This window comes from Ictalurus furcatus, chromosome 6, assembly GCF_023375685.1.
Source record: "Ictalurus furcatus strain D&B chromosome 6, Billie_1.0, whole genome shotgun sequence".
Taxonomy (NCBI): domain Eukaryota; kingdom Metazoa; phylum Chordata; class Actinopteri; order Siluriformes; family Ictaluridae; genus Ictalurus; species Ictalurus furcatus.
Genome location: NC_071260.1, coordinates 14467239 through 14493118, shown reverse-complemented (window position 1 = coordinate 14493118; position 25880 = coordinate 14467239). Strand labels below are relative to the sequence as shown.

At 37.9% G+C, this 25880-nt stretch overlaps 1 protein-coding gene across 7 annotated transcripts; it reads left to right on the top strand.

Moving 5' to 3' along the window:
* Window positions 1-500: 500 nt before the first annotated feature.
* cfap91 (cilia and flagella associated protein 91) lies at window positions 501-25032 on the top strand. Of its 7 annotated transcripts, none has more exons than XR_008386111.1 (18): window positions 504-721; window positions 1588-1664; window positions 3338-3495; window positions 3797-3874; window positions 6020-6076; window positions 6449-6633; window positions 7377-7554; window positions 8278-8435; window positions 9336-9518; window positions 11809-11942; window positions 13294-13404; window positions 13912-13983; window positions 14235-14381; window positions 17468-17689; window positions 20265-20413; window positions 21412-21503; window positions 21678-21764; window positions 23206-23330. XR_008386111.1 is itself a non-coding variant. In XM_053626620.1 (18 exons), the coding sequence occupies exons 1-17, from the start codon at window positions 637-639 to the stop codon at window positions 24327-24329; spliced, it is 2274 nt and encodes a 757-aa protein (XP_053482595.1). In that variant the 5' UTR covers window positions 504-636; the 3' UTR covers window positions 24330-24338; window positions 24933-25032. The 7 variants fall into 7 exon arrangements, 5 of the variants coding, with proteins under 5 accessions (XP_053482595.1, XP_053482597.1, XP_053482598.1 ...); XM_053626620.1 differs by lacking the exons at window positions 21678-21764; window positions 23206-23330 and adding exons at window positions 24142-24338; window positions 24933-25032; XM_053626622.1 differs by lacking the exon at window positions 21678-21764 and adding an exon at window positions 23722-23912.
* Window positions 25033-25880: the final 848 nt, after the last annotated feature.

Sequence of the window (25880 nt, the reverse complement as noted above, 5' to 3'; positions counted from 1 at the left end):
ATGATTATAATGGGAATTGTATTGGTTTTAATGGAAACTATAATGGTCCATGTGGGTCTCCACTGGTAATTTGTTGCCTTCTATTGGTGGCATGCTATGTCTAGTGGATGCCATTAAGGACCAATAATGGTAATGGTTTTAATGATTGGCTGATGTTTTTTGTAATGGTATTTGTAGTGAAATCATTAGAATTTCTGTGATGGGTTTTATTTATTTTTTTTCACCAGGAAGATTTTTCCATTACAGTAAAACAGTTGATGATGATGATGATGATGATGATGATGATGATTATTAATTATTATTATTATTATTATTATTATTATTATTATTATTATTATTATTATTACAGGCAATACTAATGATCACTTTAAGCTGTAAGGTTATGCAATTCCCTGCGACCTTGTAGGATAAGCGGTATAGAAAATGGATAAATGGATTGGTAATATAACTCCACAGCGCCCTCTCTTGGTAAAATTAAAGGAACGCTTTAGCTGTTCGTTTACAGTCTCCATGGTAACCCGCCATGGCAACATAAGCCCCTGTCACCGTTTTCTACTAGTTAGCTAGCCGAGCAATAACATTGCACTTTAAAAGTAGCAAAGGTGAGATAAAAAATATATATATAATAAGTCTAAAATGAGTATTTCCATCACACGCACGATTAACAAGAACAATGAAGGCAAGGGATTCAGAGCGCAGAGGGCGTTTGATTATCTTTACGGTAAGTTCACAAGAGTTAGGCTTCGTTTTCTAGGTTTACACTCAAAAAACACACAGCAAATACAAATGTCTTGAACACACCACATTTATTTCATATTTCCTATTATAAGATTACAATAAACCAAATATATGCTCCTAAACTTACTGTTTTTAGACAGTTTTACTGATTTCAAGCTTGAAATAGTCTTGTTCCATTCCAATAATTTTGATCTTTTTAAAGATTTATTTCTAGAAACAAGCAAAATTATCTGCATATAAATGTCTCTATGTAAAAATTCCCTTGTTAAGAGAGGTTTTCCACAGTGATACCTGTTTTATAGCAAGTAGTATAGGTGGTACTAATATACTATTATACTATTATTATTATTATTATTATTAGTAGTAGTAGTAGTAGTAGTAGTAGTAGTATTAATAGAGGTACTCTTAGGGGTAGTATAATCTTTTATTATTATTAGTTATTAGTAGTATTAGTAGTACTATTTGTAATATTAGTGTTAGTAGTCTTTTATTATTATTATTATTATTATTATTATTATTATTATTATTATTATTATTATTATTATTATTATTATTATACCCCATTTCAAAGACCATATAAACCATTTAAAAGACGACAAGTGTTGGCCAAAGTGCTGGCAAAATAACAGTTTGTAAATTCAGACAGCAATTAAATAAAATACAAATTAAATGAAATAAAAATGAAACAATAAAAGAATAAAACAATTAATTATTATTAGTAGTAGTGGTAGTAGAAGTAGAAGTAGAAGTATCATCATCATCACCACAATGCTATAATTCTTAAATAAAGGTAAAGGAAGGTTGATATGTGCACGAATGTGAAGGTGTAAAGTTTCTGTCCTGTTTTAGATCCAGTTTTCACCGTTTCAGCGGAGATGGACCACGTCCGGGCGAGCTGTAGGGCTCAGGGGTCTGTGGCCTGCCTGGTGAGTGATGACGCTTAATGTCGCAGCTCTCGTAACACATACAGTCTTAAATCAGACGTTGAGAAGAGTTTGTGTGATTTGTGTAGTTGGTGTTATTTGTGGCAGTGTTATTATCCTTTAATAGGTAGACTGGTTTTAATGCTAGAATAGAATCAAATGCAAAACCATCCTTTCTCTCACTCTCTTTCTCTCCCTCTTTCTTTCTCTCTCTCTCTCTCTCTCTCTCTCTCTCTCTCTCTCACTCTCTTTCTCTCTGAAGCTCATGATTTTTCTCTCTTGAATTACATTAAACTGCATTTTACTCCTAATATACTTGGAAACATAATGGGACTAAAAATCAGCATCTAAAAAGAGAATTAAAGATGTGCTGTGAAAGACATTGGAACAAACTGCTATGATTAAACTTGTTTATTGTACAGTATAGTACCATATTTGTCACAGGACTATGCGCAGTGTCTTTGAATGAGAGAATGCAGATTGGAGAAAGTGGAGATGTGAAGTGTTTTATTCCTTTTATACCACATCAGTTTGCCAAAGAATCATTTATACTTGTGTTTAATGTTGTGGAACGTCCAGAAAACAAGTGAGATTCTGTTATCATTTGAGTTATAGTTTAGTTTAGTTTAGTTTAGTTTAGTTATAGTGTGGTGCATCTGACAAGTTGTCACTATAGCACGTTCGCCTCACACCTCCAGGGTCCGGGGTTCAATTCCCGCCGGGGCCATATGTGTGTGGAGTTTGCATGTTCTCCCCGTGCTGCGGGGGTTTCCTCCTGGTACTCCGGTTTCCTTTCCCAGGCCAAAGACATGTATGGTAGGCTGATTGGCGTGTCTAAAGTGTCTGTAGTGTATGAGTGAGTGTGTATGTGATTGTGCCCTGTGATGGACTGGCACCCTGGGTGGTCCAGGGTGTACCCTGCCCTGTGCCCGATGTTTACTGGGATAGGCTCCAGGTTCCCCCGCGACCCTGAAGAAGGAGTAAACGGTAGAAGATGGATGGATGAATGGAATAATAATAATAATAATAATAATAATTGTCAGAGCTGCTTTTAACGAAAATTAATCAACAACCTCTGACTAGACAGAATCAAATATTGATATAAAGTGATCTATTAGTGGCACAGTGACGGTTTGGTGGTTAAGGCTCTGGGTTACTGATCGGAAGGGCGGGGGTGCAAGCCCCAGCACTGCCAAGCTACCACTGTTGGGCCCTCAAGCAAGGCCCTTAACCCTCTCTGCTTTAGGGGTGCTGTATCATGGCTGACCCTGCACTTGCTGACATGCTGGGCTATGTGAAGAAAAGAATTTCGCTGTAATGTATATGTGATCAATAATGACTCAATATCTTACAGTTTCATTACTGTTATATACAGACAGGCCTGTTCAGTTGAATACAATGATATGGTCTGTGATTAGATTTTTTTATTTTTTTTTACACCCACTGGTGTCTCTGGCTACAAAAACCTGAACCCGTGATCTATTCTTAAACAAGGCAAAGGACGCAGATGTAGTGTAGCCCGGGAGATCACAGTGATGTACAATATCTCTTGTGGTTGTTTCATTCTTTAGTCATAAACAATGTATTCAGTGATATACTGTCTACACTATGTAAGATAATAGACTGAATGATGTTTGTGTGTGTGTATTTGTGTGTGTGTCTGTGTCGAAATGCAGAGGAAGGTTCCCGAGTTTAACTCAATGTTCAGTATTCTCCCACACCACCCAAGTTTCACACTCTGCTTGCATACTGCTAATCCCGTTCCTGCTTTCATCAATCGCCGCTGGAGAGGACATGCTGAGCAGAAAAGAGAGACACTGCAAACACTAGCAGGGTATACACACACACACACACACACACACACACACAATTTCCTGTACCTGCATCCTAAAAGGAAATGTACAATACAAACCAACACATACTGTACCTGTCTCTTTCCAGTGAAACCATTTTTACTCTGTGATCAGAGAGGAACACACAGTTTCAGATTCTACACTGTATAAAACATATTTCAGTAAAACATATATTATGTTTTACCCTGCATAACACTCTCAACTATTCCTCACACACTCTGTATATGTGTGTGATGTGGTGAACACCTTCTGCAGCAGTTTGTATGTGTGTTCTTGTGCCAGGGTGCTGCCTGGTGTTCAGCTGTACAAACCCAAACCTGAGGACATCTCTGGAGCAGATCGCTGGAAGTATTTTAAACGGTAACCTTATATAACATATACACTCAGGACACTCATATACAAATGTGTGTGTGTGTGTGTGTGTGTGTGTGTGTGTGTGTGTGAGTGTCATCGTCCCTCAATGCAATTACCACACTGTTCTTCTTGTGGTATTGTGTGGGAATTAGGAATGCACACATCCAATATCCTATCTGGAACTCTGGGTATTGACTAATATTCATCTGATATTATGGGTGTCACGGTGGCTTAGTGGTCAGTATGTTTGCCTCGCACCTTTGGGGCTGGGGGTTCGATTTGTGCCTTTGCCCTGTGTGTGCTGAGTTTGCATGTTCTCCCCGTGCTCTGGGGATTTCCTCCAGGTACTCCAGTTTCCTCCCCCAGTCCAAAGACATGCATTGTAGGCTGATTGGCATCTCCAAATTGTCCTTAGTGTGTGTGTGTGCCCTGTGATGGGTTGGCACCCTGTCCAGGGGTGTGCCCCGAGTTCCCTGCTTTAGGGCTCCAGGCTCCACAGCGACCCTGTGTTGGATAAGTGGTATGGAAAATGGATGGATAGATGATCTGATATTAATATCCTCACATGGCACACGTCACATGGCATGACAGATAATTGCATCTTAGAGGACATATTTTATATACAGTGGTGCTTGAAAGTTTGTGAAGCCTTTAAAATTTTCTATATATCTGCATAAATATGATGTAAAACATCATCAGATTTTCACACAAATCCTGAAAGTAGACAAAGCGATCCGAATTAAACAAATGAGAACCAAATATTTTACTTGGTCACTTATTTATTGAGGACAATGATCTAATGTTACATATCTGTGAGTGGCAAAAGTATGTGAACGTCTAGGATTCGCAGTTAATTTGAAGGTGAAATTAGAGTCAGGTGTTTCCAATCAATGGGATGACGATCAAGTGTGAGTGAGCGCCCTGTTTTATTTTTTTTTAAAAACATGGATCTACCAAAGTCTGATCTTCACAACACATGTTTGTGAAAGTGTATCATGGCACAAACAAAGGAGATTTCTGAGGACCTCAATTGTTGATGCTCATCAGGCATCAATGCATCAAGGTTACAAAACCATCTATAAAGAGTTTGGACTCCACCAATCCACAGTCATTGTGTACAAATGGAGGAAATTCAAGGCCGCTGTTACCCTCCTCAGGAGTGATGGACCAACAAAGATCACTCCAAGTGCAAAATGTGTAATAGTCAGTGAGGTCACTAAGGAATTCAGGGTATCTTCTAAGCAACTAAAGGCCTCTCTCACATTGGCTAATGTTAATGTTCATGAGTCCACCATCAGGAGAACACTATGAATAACAATGCTGTGCATGACATTGATGGAAGGAGAAAACCACTGCTCTCCAAAAAGAACATTGCTGCCCATCTGCAGTTTGCTAAAGATCACGTGGACGAGCCAGAAGGTTATTGGAAAAATGCTTTGTGGACGGATGAGGACAAAATAGAACTTTTTGGTTAAATAAGAGGTGTTATGTTTGAAGAAAGGAAAACACTGCATTCCTACATAAGAACCTTATCCCATCTGTGAAACATGGTGGTGGTAGTATCATGGTTTGGGTCTGGGCCTGGACGACTTGCTATCATTGATGGAACAATGAATTTTGAATTATACCAGCGAATACTAAAGGATGTCAGGACATCTGTCCGTGGTATGAGTCTCAAGAGAAAGTGGGTCATGCAGCATGACAACGATCCTAAGCACACTCGTCAGAGAAGAATAAAGTTAATGTTTTGGAATGGCCAAGTCAAAGTCCTGACCTTAATCCAATAGAAATGTTGTGGAAGAACCTAAATCAAGCAGTTCATGTGAGGAAACCCACCATCATCCCAGAGTTAAAGCTGTTCTGTACTGAGGAACGAGCTAAAATACCTCCAAGCCGATGTGCAGGACTGATCAACAGTTACCGCAAACGTTTAATTGCAATTATTATTGCACAAGGGGGTCACACCAATTACCTAAAGCAAAGGTTCACATACTTTTGCCACTCACAGATATGTAATATTAAATCATTTTCCTCAATAAATAAGTGAGCAAGTATAATATTTTGTCTCATTTGTATAGTTGGGTTCAGATTTTTCTGTCAGAAGCACACATATTAATTCTTCCTTTTTATTTCCTGTCTTTCTTCCTTCAGTCCACTCATCCCCTTTGCTCAACAGATCCCACCCGATGTTATTTTTGCGTTACCCAGGTAAGTCACATGACACTTATCACAACAGCTCCAGTGTGTGTGTGTGTGTGTGTGTGTGTGTGTGTTCCAGACATGTTTTCTTTAGCGTAGAAATTATATTTTTATCTTTATATCCTTATTTGTAAATGTTAGAAATTCGCGCCAGTATTTCCATTTTACATAAAGCCTCGTCCTGACAGCGAGTGAGTCTCCATTAAACCTCACTCAACGAACGCGAGTCTGCGCGTGCGCGTCAATCAAACAGCGCGCAATAGAAAGGAAGCTAAATAAAAAAAAAATATTCATCACACCTATATTGTATATACTGTATAGTTTCTGTGATTCTGACTGCATTCATTTGTTATATGGACTGCTCTGTGTATTTTATCGCAGAAGTGACCCCCACAGTGCCCAGCAAGAAGACTCTGAGTGGATGGAAAGCTCTTTCCAGCGCACAGTGGGGGTTCAGACAGACTACCGCGACAGCGAGACTCAGACTGATCCTTACAGCCCTGAATATATATTACATCCAGGAGCAGTGATTCCAGAAATCCTCACTCTGGTCCCATTCTCTTGGGGTATGCAAACATAAAGACATACATTTGTTTGCAAAAGTTTGGGCACCCCCAGGTCAAATGACATATTTTGTTGTTTTTTGAAGTGAAAAGAATTAAACAACTGGTGCAAAAAAAATAATAAATAAATTGTACAGTTGCTTTATAATTGAAGATCTTAAAAAACAGAGAAAAAAAATATTAATTGTGGCATGTGAAAAATTTTGGACACCCTGCTCGGTTAGTACTTAGTTATACCCCCATTAGCAGACCTCACAGCATGCAAAAGCTTTTTGTAGCTAGATAGAAGTCTTTCTGTTCTTGTTTAATGAATTTTCATCCACTTTTCCTTGCAGAATATTTCTAGTTATAAGATATTGGGCTGTCTTGCATGCACAGAAGGCCAGGGGTGCCAAAACTTTGGCATACAACTGTATGTAAACTGGCATGATCATGCATACAGATACACTCACACACAAATGTCTTACACTAGACTGTAACCCTTTTTACAGTCTGTAAGTTTTAGAGCCCTGTGCTATTGCAATGGAAACAGTAATAAACTGTCACCAACCTCACAAATGAAATTACTTTTGGCTTTTGAGTCACATTTTAAGGAAAAGGAGCAGAGCTTAACTTTTAGTAGTATAATATATTCTAGTTCAGTGCACCTATGGGGTAAAATATTATCCAGGTGCTAGAGAATGAGTTTGCAGAGGTTGGGCTGCATTTCTGAGACCTGAAAATAATCAAAAGAATTGTATGTACAGGTCATGGGCTTCCTGCTGGCCTGGACGAGGTGGAGATGATCGAAAGAGCGAGGAAAAAGAGGGCCTGGGAGGCCACACTACCACCTCTGAATGATCTCACTCAGCTGGACAAGAGGAATAGGATGATGGATGAGATGGAGAGGAAGGAGTGGGCTTTCAGAGAGCAGGAAATCGAGAAGTGAGAAACAGTTCTCTTACCACAGCATTCTGTGCTACTCTTCCAGGCTCTCACCTGTGGCTTCTTTCTCACACTGCATAAACAATTACACTCATATGTTAACTTAAATTCAAAAGTCAGTATTTACACTGGGAAAGTTTCCATAGTTCGCCACATTTCCGAGATGGTTTTTCGGTAGCGTCTAGACCACCATCTCTAAGATAAATACTTGCCTTTAAACCCAATATATAATATAAAACACTTATATGGTGTTATGTAAATCAGAACATGGCAAGCATTCAATTAAACACCTAATTAGAGTCTAGTACGTTGATAATAGTCCTATATTGCTCCATAAACACAGTGTAGGGAATTACAGTAATCCAGACGTGATGTTACAAGAGCATGGATTCCAGTCTCCAAATCTTTCAGGGGCAGAAACTGTTTAATTCCGCATTCAGGAATGGTTTGAGGAACATGACGAAGAATTCAAGGAGTTGGCTTCTCCAGATCTCAATCCGGTCAAGTATCTGTGGGATGTGCTGGACAAACAAGTCATGGACTTAAAGGACTTAAAGGATCTGTGGTGCCAGATACCACAGCACTCCCTCAGAGGTCTTGTGGAGTCCATGTCTTGTTGAGTCAGAGATGTTTTGGTGGTACAAGGAGGACCTACACAATATTAGGCAGGTGGTATTAAGGTTATGACTGATTGGTGTATATGTTTGTCTTTGTGTGCTGCAGGCTACAAGAGGCTCGTTTGGCTCTTCTCATGCGGGTTTTACAGGAGAGAAAATCACAGCAGGACAAGGTCACAGTGCAGAAGCTGGATAAGTATTTTTCTCAGCGGCAGAGAGAGAAAGAAGAAAGAATCCAGAAAATACGCAAAAACTATGCACTCTGTAAGACCATACGCACTTACGTCTCTATAAAAGGAAAGGCCACATTAATTATGTCACTATCACTCCACTGACCATTTTCCCCAAAGAAGGTCAAAGCTTAAGTGAGGAAAATAAACAGTTACTTTAGTTTGTTCAGCAATTGCATGCAATTATCAGCTTGACCCTAGAAACAAGTAAAATCATGAAATCATGTTGTAAGTCTATGTGTAACTTCTAATTTGTAACTTCTAATGCAATTTCATACTTATTCATTTACTATTTTGAATTTCCATTTCACTTGTTTCATTTTATTGGCACTTGATCAAAAAGGAAACTGTGAAAGAGAGTAAATTGGGGTATGTATATTCTATAAGAGATGAGTGGGCTGGAGCTCGTTTCCACACAGCTGAAGTTTATTCATCATTTACTCTCAAATCACTGCACATTTTGATGATGACAATTTCGTGAATCAAACTCAAATTCATTTGTGTGTAATTCCATGCACTCAAACCTGCAACTCTGATAAATAAGTCATATGTCATCTTTTAAAATCACTCATTTTATTTGATGTAAAATCTGAATATGTTACAATGAAAGGTCACATGACCAGAGACACACACTGTCTTACCAAAGCCAAGTAAATGACACACTTCACAGGTTTATATTAGTTCAACGTTTCATCTGTAATGCTAAAATTGGCATAATTCAGTTTCTTTTTTTAGGGTTTTATTAAACCAAATCATATACCGGACAAAGTTTACCTCAACAAAAGAAATAAAAGTAGTCTACATGTAGCTCACTGTCCACAAAATGTAGTGTAATTAGTGCTGCAAATAATTACATGCATTTATATTAAAATTTAATGTAAGTCTAAGTAGACCTTTATATCGTGTTGTTAATATTTAAATTGCTCTGTCACAGCTTTGCGGAAACTTATGGCAAATAAGAAGACTATTGAAGGGAAGTTGATGAAACGGGATATTATCAATGAGCACGTGGATTACAGCTCTCAGACGTACGCTCCACTCTCCCGCCACGGAGTCTTCCCTGATCGACACTCACAACGAGACGTCATCAAGAGCCACTTCCTCGACACCTACCAAGGTCTCTAGTGTTTCACTGATTGGTTCCACCTAATATCTAATGCTAGTGCTAGTGCTAGTGTGTTCTTTTGCAAATGTGTTCACATTTTACAGTACAGGGTGTATTATTGTATAGCCGGGGTCATCAACTGATGAACCAAGCAAATTATTTCACCGGACCAAATCAAGCACAGGAGAAAATACTGTAGCAGAGCTGATACATTTTTATTTATTTTTTTTAAACCTGACTACAGTTCAGCGAGTCCAGTTTTCTAAGCATGAACCAGCTCAGCTTATGCAGAGTACAGAATCACATGCATTAAAAAAAATACCCATATTTTTACCTGAATGCTCATCAGATGAGAGAGAACAGAGCTACAGAGAGAACAAGAGGGGTTAGAAAAGGAAATCACTTCATTTATTTACCTTTCTGGTCTGATTAGTGAAGTTACAGGTCTCTTAAAAAAAAAGTCTATGGTAAAAAGTGGAAACAGAAGTATTCAGTCCTCTGCTTCAGGTTCAAAGCAGACGTGTCTCATGTGTTCAGAGTAGAGGTGTGCATCAAGAAAAGAAGACTGAGTTGGCAGTATGCAACAGAATGGTCACATTAGCATGGGAATGTACAGGCTGCTCACAAAAGTCTTTGAGATGCATTTACCGCATTCATTCATCTTTAGTAACTGCGTTATCCTGGCCAGTGTCACAATGGTTTAAATTATGAATTGGTTTATATTTATAATAGTACAAAGGAAGTTTGTTCGGAAATATTGCAGGCAAGTAAAATCAGGGCGGAGGTGGGAATCGAACCACCAACCCCAGAGGTGCGAGGCAAACATGCTAGCCACTAAGCCACCATGCCCCCCAGATAACCAAATATAGATACAGCTTTAGATTTATTCCTAATGAGCAAGCCAGAGGTGATGGTAGCAAGGAAAATCTCCCTGAGACCACAAGAGGAAGAAACCTTTCAGAGGAACCAGACTTAAAAGGGAACCTGTCAAGCATTGCTAAGTGTGCTGGAAAAATCTTCAGAATAAGCAGAATGAGCATCAGTATAATCATTTTCACTGGCATTTTAACTTTAAGTTATTAATACCCAGGTGAAGTTATCCACTGCATATTATCTTAACTTATCATTAATGGTTAAGGATTAAAAGTAACTGTTGATGTTAGCTGTTTATCCTGACCTTTGTAAGCAAGGAGTTTTATGTAACTGGACCATTACCGATTTTTCTTGAATACAGCTGTATAATATGCTATAATTTGCATTCTAACTGAAGGACCCACAAATGGGGAAAAACGACTTACAAAAGTCCGACTCATAGCATACTTTCTCACCTTTTAGTTTGTTTGGTCTGGGCTGACCCAGAGGAAAATAATTTCCATAATTTTCTTTATTTGATCTGATTTGGTTTCACATTGTCATAATTTAAGTGTGTCAGCAAATGAAAACATAGATGCAGGGCTGGAAATGTTCTCGCAAAGTCTTTAATTCATTGATCATGTCCTGCAATTGCACTACTATAAACACTAGGGGTATAACAATGCATTGTGATACGATGCCTCCCGATGCAAAAAAAGTGACTATGTGCATCGTGGAAATGTGCGATTCACATTGTGGAAATTGTCTGAGTCACACATGTAACCCTGTTCCCTGAGAAGGAAACAAGATGTTGCGGGAGCTTCACACGCGAGGGTGCTTCCCACAGCGTGAAGCTCACACAAAGTTGAAAGGGAACTTCACACACATTGTGTTTCTCTGGAGTTCTGCCCACTCAGTCACTGTTTAATGGTTCATCTCATACCATAAATTCACACCTCATCATCTGCTATTCTCTGGTTGAGGTTCACTTTTTCTCCCTATGGCAGTGGGTGACATCACAAACATGATAATTTTTTCTGAACAGATTGATATGTCATTTATTTATTTATTTAGCAACACTCAGTAAACCAGTTTTAATCCATACACATTCCCTATACAATCAAACCAGCTAAAAGGTAGAATGCAATATGTTGTTGTAATTAACATACTGGAAGACAAAAAAAACTTGTCCATCAGCATTCACATGGTGAGTTAAATTCATTAGTTTGCATAATTTAGTTTAATTAATTAAATCTGTTCTATAATAGTTTATTACCTGTAATGTTTGGGACTATATCATTACAAAGATGTTCCTCCAAGCATATCTTCAAATGGGCAGCTGTGGCTCAGGTGGTAGAGCGGGTTGTCCACTAATCGTAGGGTTGGCGATTCGATTCTAGGCCCACAAGTGCAGACTATTTATCTCCTGATGTATATGTGTGTGTAAAAGGTCTGTTGGAACTGGAGGCAGATCTTCCACCTTCGGTCCTGGAGCCACAAATAAAAGTCCCAAGGCCGAAAAAAAACAAAGGCTTCATCAGTCGCTCAGACCGCAGGGAAATTGAGTTAATGAAGACTCACCAGGTAAGAAAACCCTTAATCGTGTCTTTTTATTGGGTGAGAACAGAGGAACAGCAGGCTTTTCCCATGGAACTGACTTTTTGTTAGTCATATTCTCATTCAGTGTGAATAACTCATGTGTTCTCACTGCTCTGAGGTGACTAAGATTGCAAAACAACATTTTAAAATTTTTATTTTATTGTAAAATAGTACAAAGAGTGATCATTAAACATTCTCTAATAGCCAAAGGTGGAAGATACTTGAGTAATTATATACACATATATATACTGAGTGTTATTGAAATTGATTTTTATACTCCTAATTACAAGGAAAAGAACCCTACTTTTTACTCATTATATTTTTATTTAGACCTTCAAAGTGCTTGTTAAAAATCTTGAATGTCTCTTTTTTCTCATCTGTGTCTCATCTTCTTCATGAACATGCTATATGACAACTGAATGGGTTCAGTTTCGCATCCAGTCATTTCAGTTTAGAGCATCCAATCAGGTTGATCAAATATTAAGAATTTTCTTCATCTGTGGTGACCTTCTCATGCTACACAATGTCACCAGTTCACCAGTAGTACTTTCTTGGACCATTTTTGGTAGGTACTCACCACTGCATACTGGGAACACCCAAAAGACCTGTCGTTTTGGAGATGCTCTGACCCAGTGGTTTAGCCATTACAATTTGACCCTTGTCAAAGTTGCTCAGATCCTTATGTTTGTCCCTTTTTTCATGTTTCTAACACATCAACTTCAAGAACTGACTGTTCACTTGCTGCCTAATATATCTCACCCCTTGACAGGTGCCATTATAACAAGATTATCAATGTTATTCACTTCACTTGTCAGTGGTTTCATTATTATGGCTGATCAGTGCACATGCCAGTGCACTGCAGTGTGGAAATTGAGGATGAGTGCTCCTGGCCCAACCTCAGTAAGATGTTTCAATATGCCGGAATAAGCAAAGACTCATATAAAATGCAGCATTACCTTTGCCTCCTTAGTAGCCATGAACTCCATCTAATTTGAAAGAAACATGCTGAGGTACATTTGGCTAATTTGCTAATAATAATGAACTATATTGGCCTGTTTTCTTTGTTTTCTCTTTACTTTTTGCTTTTTAATACTTAAGTACATTTAAAAGTGGGAATTCTTTAAACTTTTGCTCCAGTAATTTTTTTTTTTTTTTTTTTTGCTGTATACTTTTGATATTATGCTTTCAGTATAATTTCTCAGTACTTTGTCCACCCCTGCTACCAGCTAAGAGTATATCAGCATTGCAAACAGGTGCTATGCTGTTTTCTTAAACTGCACAGATGGTCTATTTGAGCGTATAGAGTGCAGACAGTCATTCAGTACATCTGCTGCAGGCACTGAAAGACAAGAAGGTCCAGGTGGAAAAGAAACCCCTACGCTTCCTATATAGGATTGAGAGACCAGTCCCTCGTCCCCCAACGCCTGTGGTGGATGTGCCTCCTGAGGTAATATGCTCACAGTTCTAGCTGAGAATAAACACTCTATCCTTACAGCATCTTGATGTTCTTGGCAATTGGAAAACTGCTGCCTGAAAAAACAAAACTTGTTTTTACAAGACTGACTGTGTAGTTCCTGTGGCATATCCCACGAGATAACAGCGGAGTCCGTGAAGCATTTTGTTAGTGTTGTAAACCATTATTCAAGTTGTTATCCCCATAAATAATGTAATCTGACATCTAATACAATTTTAATTTAGAAAAAAGGGTTCTATAGATGTAAAGTAAAGAAATAAAAAACGTATTATTAACTTAAAAATATTATTGTATATGTTTAAAAAAGTGTAATTTTTTTTTTTAAATTGCTTGTTTGTAAAATAAATATGTACTGAGGGGTGTGCAAATATTTTTACAGCTAATGGGGTTCCTGACTGCAAAGAGATTTTTTTTTAAAAATCTTTTTATATAATATTATAGACAGCATGACACTATGTGGAAAATTTTACACATTTACAGGGAGACGAGGAAAAGGAGCTTGCGGTCATTTTCCTACAGAAGCTGCTCAGAGGCAGATCCATCCAGAACCAGGTACACAGAGAAGAGTACATGAAAGAAATATTTGTCTACACTATGTGCTACGTTTTCATTGACCTTTATAAGTCATGAATTATCAACTCCGGACATGATCAAATGGACAAACGTCCAGCTTATGTTTCCTACAATGTATGTTCTGAAAGTGTGCATGTATGTGAATGTGATGACTGGGTCTCTCTCAGCAAGCGTTTGTCAAGTCTTAATCTGTGCAGCTGTGCACTGATGTAGTATCTGGTGTGTTCCAGATGTTGGAAGGCATAGAGAAGCAACTGGAGCTGATCCAGGAGCTGCGCACCACACACACCCTGCAGCGGGAGGAGCAACAACTGCAGAGAGCAGATAAACAGGTCACACTGGCCCTGCAAAAACAGAGAGAGATTTGTGAGAGCAGGGTAAGCAGATAAAGGGCCTGTTCATTCACCACTTTCACTTTGAGCCATGCTGTGTGATGTACGTGACTGCAGCAAAGAAAAGGACACGAGCTGATTAACTTAACTGACCTCTGCTCCAGTTCTTTTTGTTACAAAGCATTCCTGCTCTAAATTCTTTGCAAGGATATTACTGTGAAAAAAAACAAAAACCATGTTTATAAAAGCAACAGCTGAATGAAAAATACAAATATTCCACTAGAGACAGGTTGACATAAGAAATAAAAAAGCAGATAAGAAAAATCTCAAATTTTTTTCCAAATATTATGTTTACATAAATATAATAACTGAAATTATTCTAAAAGTAAAAAGTAAAAGCTTTTTTTAAAAAAAAAAACCCAAAAAAAACTATGCTTGAACTATCTAGGATGTGTACATACAGTTCCTCCAGTAATATGCCAATATGCCAACATCCTTGGTAAATATGAGCAAAGAGGGCTGTCTTTATTGTTTAACCTTTTGATCTTTTGTTCAATACAATTCACAGAAATACTCTGGTCTCATAGATATCAAACAATTGCAATCAAAACAGGTTTATATAAAAATATTTGTTAAATATAAGTGTGCAACAATTATTGGCACCCTTTTAGTCAATACTTTGTGCTACCTCCCTTTGCCAATCTAACAACTCTGAGTCTTCTCCTATAACGCCTGATGAGGTTGTAGAATACATGGCAAGGGATCTGAGACCATTCCTCCATACAGAATCTCTCCAGATACTTCACATTTCAATGTCCACGCTGGTGGACTCTCCTCTTCAGTTCACCACACAGGTTTTCTATTGGGTTCAAGTCAGGGGACTGGGATGGCCATGGCAGGACCTTGATTTTGTGGCCAGTAAACCATTTTTGTGTTAATTTTGATTTTGATGAATGTTTTGGAACATTGTCCTGCTGGAAGATCCAACCACAGCCCATTTGAAGCTTTCTGACAGAGGCAGTCAGGTTATCATTTAATATCTGTTGATATTTGATAGAGTCCATGATGCCATGTGTCCTAACAAAATGTCCAGATCCTCTGGCAGAAAAACAGCCACAAAACATTAAAGATCCACCACCATATTTAACCGTGGACATGAGGTACTTTTCCATATGGCAACCTCTCTGTGTGCGCCAAAACCACCTCTTGTGTTTATTACCAAAAAGCTCTGTTTTTGGTTTCGTCTGACCATAGAACCCGATCCCATTTGAAGTTCCAGTAGTGTCTGGCAAACCGAAGACGCTTGAGTTTGTTTTTGGAAACCCTTCCAAACAACTTGTGGTGATGTAGGTAACTTCGGATTACAGTTTTGGAGACTCTCTGACCCCAAGGCGCAATTCTGCAATTCTCTGGCTGTGATCCCTGGAGAATTTTTGCATTGAGACAATGTGGAAGTGGTAGCTCAGTGGTTAGGACGTTGGACTTCTGATTGGAAGGTCGGGAGCACTGCTAGGCCCTTGAGCAAGGCCCTTAACCCTCAACTACTCAGTTGTATAAAATAAATGAGATAATTGTAAGTCGCTCTGGATTAGGGTGTCTGCCAAATGCCGTAAATGTCCACACATTCAATTCCAGGTTAATTGCCCTGATGGTGCAAATGGGCATTTTCAATGCCTGTGCTATTTTCTTATAGCCACTTCCCATTTTGTGAAGCTCAACAACCTTTTGCCACACATCACAGTTATATTCCTGGGTCTTACCCATTGTTATGAATGACTACGGGAATTTGGCCTATGTGTTACCTCATATTTATACCCCTGTGAAACAGGAAGTCATGGTTGAACAATTTCCTGCTCCCAGTCACCCAGGTGTACTAGAAAAATTAAAAATATCAACAGGAATATACTTCAAATATATTTTTCTCATATGAATTCATAGGGGTGCCAGTAAAGGTTGCACACCTATATTTAACAAAGATTTTTTTTATAAACATGTGTTGTGTTTGCAATTGTTTGATATCAATGAGAGCATTTTTGTAAAAAAAATATTTACATTTTTAACATTTTTTGAAAAGATTAATAAGTTAAAAAAAAATAAAGACAATTTTCACAGACTTCTTTGCTCATATTTACCAAGGGTGCCAAAATTAGTGGAGTTTACTATTGTTTGATTTAGGGAATTTTGCTTTAAACGTGGTAATAAATAACGTTGCTGTTACTATGCCTTTTTCTTGGCTTTATCCATGTCTTAAGTAAGGAATAAAACATGACAAGGTGTTCTGTCACAGGAAAATAATCAGTGACATCACCGGTTACCACCCAGAAGTTGATTATTTTCCAATAAAAGCATGTCAAAGAGTGTTTTATTCCCAATTATTCCCCCACAGCAATTTCCCAACAATTACAATTTAAAATTTTTGATGTAGCACTTTTGGGGGACATGGTGGCTTAATAGTTAACACGTTCCCTGGGATAGGCTCCAGACTCTCCTACAACCCTGTGAGACACATATTATGTGCCCTTATGTGCAACCCATAAGCGGTATGGAATATGGATGGATGAATATAGCACTTTTAAACAGTTTATAGCAGCGATAAATGTATATTTTGTTTCTCTCTCTCTCTCTCTCTCTCTCTCCCTCTCTCACTCTCTTATAAGAGAAAAAAGACAAAATGAGAAAGAAATGCAGCTTGTCATGCTCCTGAGCAACCACACGGCTCAACATCTTCTGGTTTAAAACTTACTGATTATTACAAAGCTTTGACAATCGAGACTTCTTTCATAAATGTTACGTCTCCACCATATCGACAATTATAAATATTTCTTTGTTAAATAAACACATTTTTTAAAATTTCTTTATTATTCAACTTTATGTGGTGCATCTGCTGTACAAGTTCTTGTGAATGAGCTGTTATAGAAGTGATGACATATTATCATTATCAATATTATTAAACTGTCAGAGCTGATATTATAGAAAATTAATCACCCTTCTGGCTAATTATATTTCAGAATCCAACACTGCTGAATTATAATAATCTTTGATATTTTGTTTTGTGTGTCTGATTTGCAGTAAATGTCTTTTTTTTTTTTTTTTGCTTCTTCCCCCCACATACCCCCCATTCTCTCTCTCAGATGTCTCAGTTACAGAGCTCTGTAGACGGCCTTTCAGGTGAGGTGATTGGCGACATGCTGGACTTCCTGTCGAAGGAGCTGGTTCGCCTGCAGGAGGAAAGAAGGATCCATGCTTTCATGTTACTGGCAGAAAGAGACCGCCGCCTTCGTGAGGCTGAAGAGAGTGGGCGGAGACAGGTGGAAGAGCGGAGACGGAGAGAGGAGGACGAGATCTTTAGACAGGTAAACATATGTCCTCTCCCTAATCATACTTCTGCACTTAGTCATCTTCATTTAACTACTCACAAAGGTGTCAAATATTTATCATGTTAATTTATGCACCATACATTGGACATAGAAAAAAGTCTACACACACCTGTTAAATGTGCAGGGTTTTGTGATGTAAAAAAATTAAACCAAGATAAATCATGTCCAATCTTTTTCCACCTTTAATGTGATATAGCAACCAACAAAGTTCAAGTGAAAAACAAATAGAAATGTTATGGGACAAAAGTAAAAACTTACAATACCCTGGCTACATACATGTGCACATTTGTGCTGAGGCCAGAAATTTTAAAGTGAGTGGACCTTGGTGAAATAGGGTGGACCACAAAACCTACTCTCAAATGACATCATTTACAATATATGTTAAAAATAATTTGACAATTAAGATTAGTTAAATGTGATTTATTGTTAGCCGACAGTTTCGTGAATACAACAAATTCCATTCATAAATAAAATAAAAAATGAAGAGAACAATAACAATAACAGAACAATAAACGAAGGTAAATAATTTGTGTGTGTTGGGGAAACTCTACACATTGTGGCATCAGCAGACTAACATCTAACATCAGACATGTTGATGAGAGAGAGAGAGATAGATAGAGAGAGATTATTATTGTAATCATTTGAAGTATCATGCATAATAAGTTAGGCATGCTACATACCACGTCATACAAGTAAACATGAATACGCAGGGCCTGCACATTATCCTTTTTAAATAAATAAAAAAAAACACCAGCAGCATTCACTGAAGATCCCAAAACTGACTTGTAACATGGCATAAACTAACTCAATATATTTATAGCAAATTTCCACCACAAATAAACACTCAAAATATGAAATAAAATCCATTTACTTACCAATTTGACTGTTTTTGGAGCCCAAACAAATCATCTTAAAGAACAAGATGTAGACGTCTTGGCTTTGCAATGTAAATCGCAATAATTGAAGGAAACAAACCTTGCAAAACAAACAACAACTGAATAAAGCGTCAGTAAAAGCCTGGAAAAGGAACACAAAAGTAAAATGCAGCAATTGGGTGATGTCAGTTGGTCACTGCCTCGATGTGGTTATTACAAGCAAGGGATAAGCAACCAAATATTATGTTTTATTGACTTTTAGACTATCTTGCTCACCTACACATTGGGTGGTTTGCCACCAAAGGGGCCATGTTTTAAGTTGCTTATCACATCTAGATATCAGGAAACGAAAGCTGAAATGTTGATCTATTGTCTGATATCCATCTTTTCATCTCAAACCCAAATGTCTTCAATGTATAGCGAAAAACAATAGAATTGACCTTGCTGTTCCAATACATTCAGAGGGGACCGTACACTTGAAAAGCCATTCTTTCATATTCTTTTTCTTCATATGCCCTAGCCTTTATAATCAGCCTTTTAATTTTCTCTGGTAGATTCTAGACAGACAGACAGACAGACAGATAGATAGATAGAGGTGTGTGTGTGTGTGTGTGTGTGTGTGTGTGTGTGTGTTTGGGGCATTGATTCTGTTAGACTTAGCTTTAGGCTGTGTGTGTGTGTGTGAGAGAGAGAGAGAGAGAGAGAGACAGAGAGACAGAGAGAGTTTGGTCACCCTTCCAGTTAACTTAAACAGCTGACTGGGGTTCTGAAATTGAAGCTATTTGATACCTACAAAACAAAAGAAGGCTATAAAAAAAGATATCAAAGTTCTTCCAGCTCACAATTTTCACTGTTCAAAATGTCATTAAGAAATGGTAGTTAAAGTTAAACTGTGTGATCTGAAAGACCAAGAAAACAGATATAACTGCCAGTATGATGTATGCAATACAATATCTAGATAAGCCGAGGCATTTTGGAAACAAGTGCTACAGATAAATAAAATAAACATGGAATTCTTTGGATATTATAAGCAAAGGTATATTTGATGAAGAGAACACCTTGCCAACTGTTAAGCATGGAGGTGGATCAATTATGCTTTGCAATTGTGTGGCAACTGTTGACACAGGAAACACTGCACTGGTAGATGGAAGAATGGATTCCAGTAAATATCAACAAATTCTGAAAGCAAATTTGGCACAGTCAGTCAAGAAACTAAAGGCTTCTACTTCTACTACAGGACAATGATTCAAAACATGCCTCAAAATCCATCATGAACTACTGCAGGAAATGCTGACCCTATATGGCCCTCATAGTATTCTGACCTGAACATCATTAAAAATCTGTTAGTACAATACATCTTAATCATGCTGTGCATGCAAGACGGCCCAAGAATCTCAGAACTAGAAATATTCTGCAAGGAACAGTGGCTAAGTAATTAGAAGGCTGGACTTAGTAGGTTGTCCAAACGCATGTGACACAATTACATTTTTGTTCCTATTTTTCAAGTTAATTAAATCTAAGTTAAATATGCAGTACCCTTTACCATAAAATGGTGTTGTTGTTTTTTTGTAGTTGTGTTGACCTTTTTTTCATTTAAAAAATGAATAAAATTGTAGAATTTCTGTATCCAGCTATAAGTATGATGTCTATATAGTTATTGTACTGTGTGCTCTCAGGTGATGAAGGTGCACCAGGCCACTGTGGATCTATACCTGGAGGATGTGATCGTGGACAACATCAATCAAACGGCCGAGGCTCAGGCCAGAGAAGAGATCCACCACATGGCAGAGGAGCTCAACAACATCACTTATGCCATGGAAGAAATGTAAGCAACAGAACAATCACTATACCGCTTCCTCAATCCTAAGCTTCAGGTCAAAGATTGCTAGATGTACCTCAAGAGTTTAATCTGTAGAGACGGGCAAAGAATGCAATGTTGTTATTGAGTTTCAGACAGGCTCTTCATGAATGTTATGTATTGAATATATGTTGTGAAGATACCATTAGCCTGGATGTTGATTGTGAAGATGTTATTTAATTCCAGAACGGCCTTCAGAGCCACAGGAACCCATTATGTTTCATATCCATGGGTGTGTTGAGGGTCATAGTGTGGCAATGCAGTGTGAGTAGAAGAGTGGCTACTAGGAATAAATTACTCGTTATACTTACCTTGGGCAATAAGTGGTTTAGACAGTCTGAAAGAAAATTATTGGTCCTAGAGAATGTATGTGTGTACCATATTAAAACAGTGTTAAATGCATGAATGTATGTTGTAGCTTTACAATAACACTCAATTCTGGATTCATATTACATATGTCTTTATTTCTGAACATTTGCTGTTTAAGAGAACTGGAACAGGAAGGACAAAAATACTGAGATTTTTACAGAGTTTTAGGGCAACCACTTTGTGTTTATGTGAAAAAATTAGGTCATAAACAGGCAAGTGATTAAGGCCACAGATACAGTGCTGTAATTCTGTGACATGGAAGGTATGAAACATTTTAGGTTTTTGTAGGGGTACAAGACACATATTTTGCAAATAGGAGCAACAAAAGTGCTTTAGAAAATGATTTTTCTAAAAACAATTTACATTCCAGGTTCTGAATATTCAAATGCTCCATGGTTTAGTCACATTTGAGAATTTTAAGTCTCATGTCAGATTAAAATGTTTTATATTTTATTTTCAATGTGCTTTGAATATTAAGGCTTGGTTATACTTGCAACTCAGTTTCCCTTAACCAACATAATAAAGAAATGTTTCATAAATACTGTACTTTTTTTTCATGCTGTTCCTCCTCATCTTGTTTTTTTTTGTGTGTGCAGGAGGAACAACATGCAGTCAGAGGAGATTGTAGCTCAACTTGTCTACGGCTTCCTCATTCCTGACGTACACAAGGTCACTGCCCGTGAAAGAGGTGGGTTTTTCCTTCCAGAGCAGGAAACTTGTCTGTTATTATTCAAGCGCAACATGAAATTAAAGCAGACACAGGCTGAACTATAGAGGATTATGTTCATACAGGCAGAGCTTGTGATACAGTACGACCATTAGAAACAAATAATCCAAAGAAAGATGTTTATTGCATTTTCAGCTCTGTGTGTATCTCAAAAGCACAAGGAATTCTAAAAGATATCTAAAAAATGTAGGGGCACAATGTAAATTTGCAGTTGGAAACAAGGTAAGCTGAGACTGAACCACCAGCATTCTGGGTAATGAAGTGTAAATGTAGAAAATAGTCTTATGTTTGAAACTGTTGGTGAAAGAGTTAGGACGTGCACAGCTGAGGACAAATGCACATTTTTTAGATTAAAGCAGTTTACTTAATAAGTCTAGAGCCTTTAATTCTGCATTCAATACATGTAAATAGTTACTAAATTATCTAACTTTAAATTTTATCATCCCTTTGTGTGTCTTGGTTACACTTTTGACACCTAAATATGATCCACTGGGACAGTTACTGCTACCTGAGCTTTAGTCTACTCAAAATGCAACAAAATCCAACTTTTTAAACATCGATCTATCTAATCAATCACATCTATTAGTGAGGCTTTAAATGGAGAGCAGGAGTCCCCCAGCAGAGACGTTTTAGATCAGCAGCTGTGTGTGTTGTGTTGGTGACCTGAATGCTATGAGCTCAAATCCCAGGACTTGTAGAGAATCCCAGACGTGTGTCTGACCTCCTACATACAGATCAAAACTTATGTGTAGCCATACTGTAACAGCTATCAATCACAATAATTTTGAAGTGTTTGTGCAAACTGGAGTTAGCTAAATCACAAAAGGTAACAATTTATGTTCCTTTTAGCCAAAACAGCCTGCTGCTTAGTAGTCAAGCATTCCCAGCCATGAATTGTGCTGTCAGGCAAATTAGTACTTCCAACAAATTACAGAAATTCACAGGGTATTCTGTGAGATGGATAATTGCAGTGGCCTTACCACTGAAGTGAGTCACAATTTCAATTATAATTGTGTAGGTCTGCATGGTTTCTATATCTTAGCATTCTGTTTCCATGGAAAATGTCATGTTTGGTCCAATTACAATCTAATCAGTCTCGGTGGAGTAATTAACACACTAAACCTGGGTGTTTCATACAGTTCCATTCAGTGATTTGAAATCTATTATCTGCACAATGACAAAAAAAATCAACTTGTAATGTGTCTTTAATCATAGGCTTACCAGCTTTTCCAACCATACAGAGGTTAAGATGAAATGTTTTTGCATGTTATATTTAAATAAAAATCTTTATTTTTTTAATCTGTTATTCTGAAAGTTATAATTTCAAGAGTTAGCATCATTCGACAAACCTGATGGAGTTCAGATAAGGTTACTATCATCCCAGATGCCAGCTAGATGAATTTATACAGTACAATCAATGGGAAAATATTTGCCTTAAAGACAATAGTAGAACACAAAACATAGTAACCCTGAACACATGACTGCACAAAGTGCAATAGTGTATAAGACAAAAATAAGTGGAGTACAATACACATGGAATTATGGGTAAACTGTACAGTACCTATTAAAAGCAGTGTAAACTAGACAGTAAACTTGATTGTGCAAGCTTAGAAGATTTACTCAATCATTAATTTTCCTTTCGCTTTACCTGGTGGGGGATAAGATGGTCAGTCCAGACCTGTCTATCCCCAGCCTCAAGATTCAGCTCCTTCTGGAGGATCCCCAGATGTTCCCAAGCCAACTATGACACATAATCTCACTAGCAGGTCCTGGACCTGATTCAGCTCTGTAAGGTGTCATTGCCTCATATACTTATGACCTTATTCTTTTGGTCACTACCTACAGCAGTGGTCACCAACCCTGTTCCTGGAGATCTATCTTCCTGAAGACTTTAGTTCCAACCATAATCATGTCCACCTGATAATCTAATCATTGCCTTAAGACATTTTTGACAGGTGTGTTGGTTGGAGAGGAAACCTGTAGGAAAGTAGAGCTCAAAGAAGAGGATTGGTGACCACTGACCTACGGCATGTGATCATATGTGAGGATAGGGACATAGACTGACCAGTAAACAGAGATCTTTGTCTGCAAACTCCTGCTTCACCACCACAGTATTACAGCAACTGTAATGCTGTAATTGATCTGATCCGTTTACTGCTCTCTTTTTCCATCACTCAAGAATAAGATCCCTACTAAACGAACTAAACTGCTCTACCAGAGGCAAGTTCTCTCCCTTAACCTGAAGAAAGCATCCCACACTTTTCCCGAAGGGAACCATGGCCTCTGACTTGGAGATGCTCATTTTCATCTCACCCACTTCACTCTCAACAGCAAAATATTCGAGTGCATGCCAGAGGCCCACTTCGAATGGTGAGGGTTAAAGCCTGTGACGATGCACTGTATAAATAGCATAGATAATATAGATCATAATGAGTAATAAAAATCCACAGACTTAGTGGTATTGCTGCAAGGGAGGTATACAGGGAGTTACTATCTGAATAAATTGCCCTGAACATCCTCCGCAGAGATCAGCCTAGATATTGTCTGTACTTTTTCTCTATATATTTTTTTTCATAACCACCCCTTCTATAATTTTCAGTGAGGCATTATCAAAGGAGGCACTTGAATGCAGCACGTACCCTCATCCATGACAGCTCCTCCACAAGCCCTCGACCCCTCTCTCCCCCAACCAGAGCCTCCATTTCACTGCTCTCCCAGATAGTCGACCAGGTGGAGGAGGCTTCACACAACAGCGATCACTATCAGGAAAATGAACACACTGATTAGGGAATATTGGTAAGAACTACAATATATGGATAAAAATTTATGGACACCAGACCATCACACCCATATTTGCTTTTTGAACTTTCCATTCTAGATTTAGTCCTCCTTTTCTGTTATTATAACTTCCACTCTTCTGGTAAGACTTTTAACTAGATATACAAGAGCATTAGTGAGTTCAGGCACTGATATTAGGTGAGTAGGTCTGGGGCGCAGTCAGCATTTCAATTCATCCCAATAGTGTTCAGTGGGGTTGCTCGAGTTCTTCCACATCAAATTTGGCAAACCATGTCTTTATGGAGCTGGCTTTGTGCACAGGGGCATCTTCATGCTAGAGCAGGTTTGGGCCTCTTAGTTCCAGTGAAGAGAAATTATATTGCTACAGCATACAAAGACATTCTAGATAATTGTGTGCTTCCAACTTGGGGCAAGAAGAACCACATATGGGTGTGTTGGTCAGGTGTCCACAAACTTTTGGGCATATAGTGTATAATTTCAGTTGAATATCATTATCTTCATAATAATCTGAAGTTTGTGTGAATCAAATTTTAGTATTTTGTTATCATTGTGTTGTGCCTATTGACCAAATTGTTTTCTCTTAATACACAGGTGACTTGTGGAGAAACATGATATATACAAACATATATGCTTGAATGAGAGTGAATATAAAACCAGAATCAATCACCAAATAAATCACTTTATAGAGTAATGTGTGTGGAAATTGTTTCATATTCAGTATCACTTTGGTTTGCTTAAAGACGAAAAACTGTCAAACGTACCACAGCAAGCCTATAGAATTCTTCATATGGTGAAAAAGACTTGTATACTTGCACAAACCAGTTCTATTATGCTTTTTGGTAGCTTTTTACCTCACTGATCCCACACCTGGTGCCTCAAGTCTGACCTCTTGAATAAAAATGTGAGAATTATGGATTGAATTTCAGAATGTGCTTCATCAATGTACATGACAACTAAACAAAAGACCAGTGATGATCAGAGTTCAGCAGAGTGCCCCTTCAAAAAACATACTTCCATTGGTATAGGACTGGTGAAGATTTGTATATTAGATTACACTTAGATATTATTTACACCAAAAACAACGTACAATCAGATTGAACCCACTTTAAGCACAGCCACTGATTTAGTTACAGGGAAAATAAACATTAGTAAATGCCATACTGCTGTAATTTTAATTAGCCAGCTGGCTAGTTCCACCTGCTCTCACGGGGCAACACAGTTATGTTTACAATGTTGATTATTCAGGTTTATAGTCAGTGAGCTAGACGTCAGCATATACAGTATCTGAGGTCATGTTTTATGTCAGCAACAGCTTGGTTTATCACAGTCTATGGTAAATTTGCATGGCGTAAGATTAAGCACAGTCTATACATACAATTAGTGGACTATATTTTGTATATTGATACTACATTCCAGTAAGAATGCTGGTTTGTGTATTTACAAATCAGCATATGGGCACAGATAAAACCTTTTGGCCATTCATTAATATGCTTTAAAACAATTGTGAGCACTACAAAAAGAAATAAGACCACATTGAAC

Coding starts and splice junctions, on each gene's coding strand:
- cfap91 (XM_053626620.1), top strand. CDS start 637: ATGAGTATTTCCATCACACGCACGATTAACAAGAACAATGAAGGCAAG. Junction 6,077..6,448: donor GTTATTTTTGCGTTACCCAG/GTAAGTCACATG, acceptor ATTTTATCGCAG/AAGTGACCCCCACAGTGCCC. Junction 8,436..9,335: donor ACGCAAAAACTATGCACTCT/GTAAGACCATAC, acceptor GCTCTGTCACAG/CTTTGCGGAAACTTATGGCA.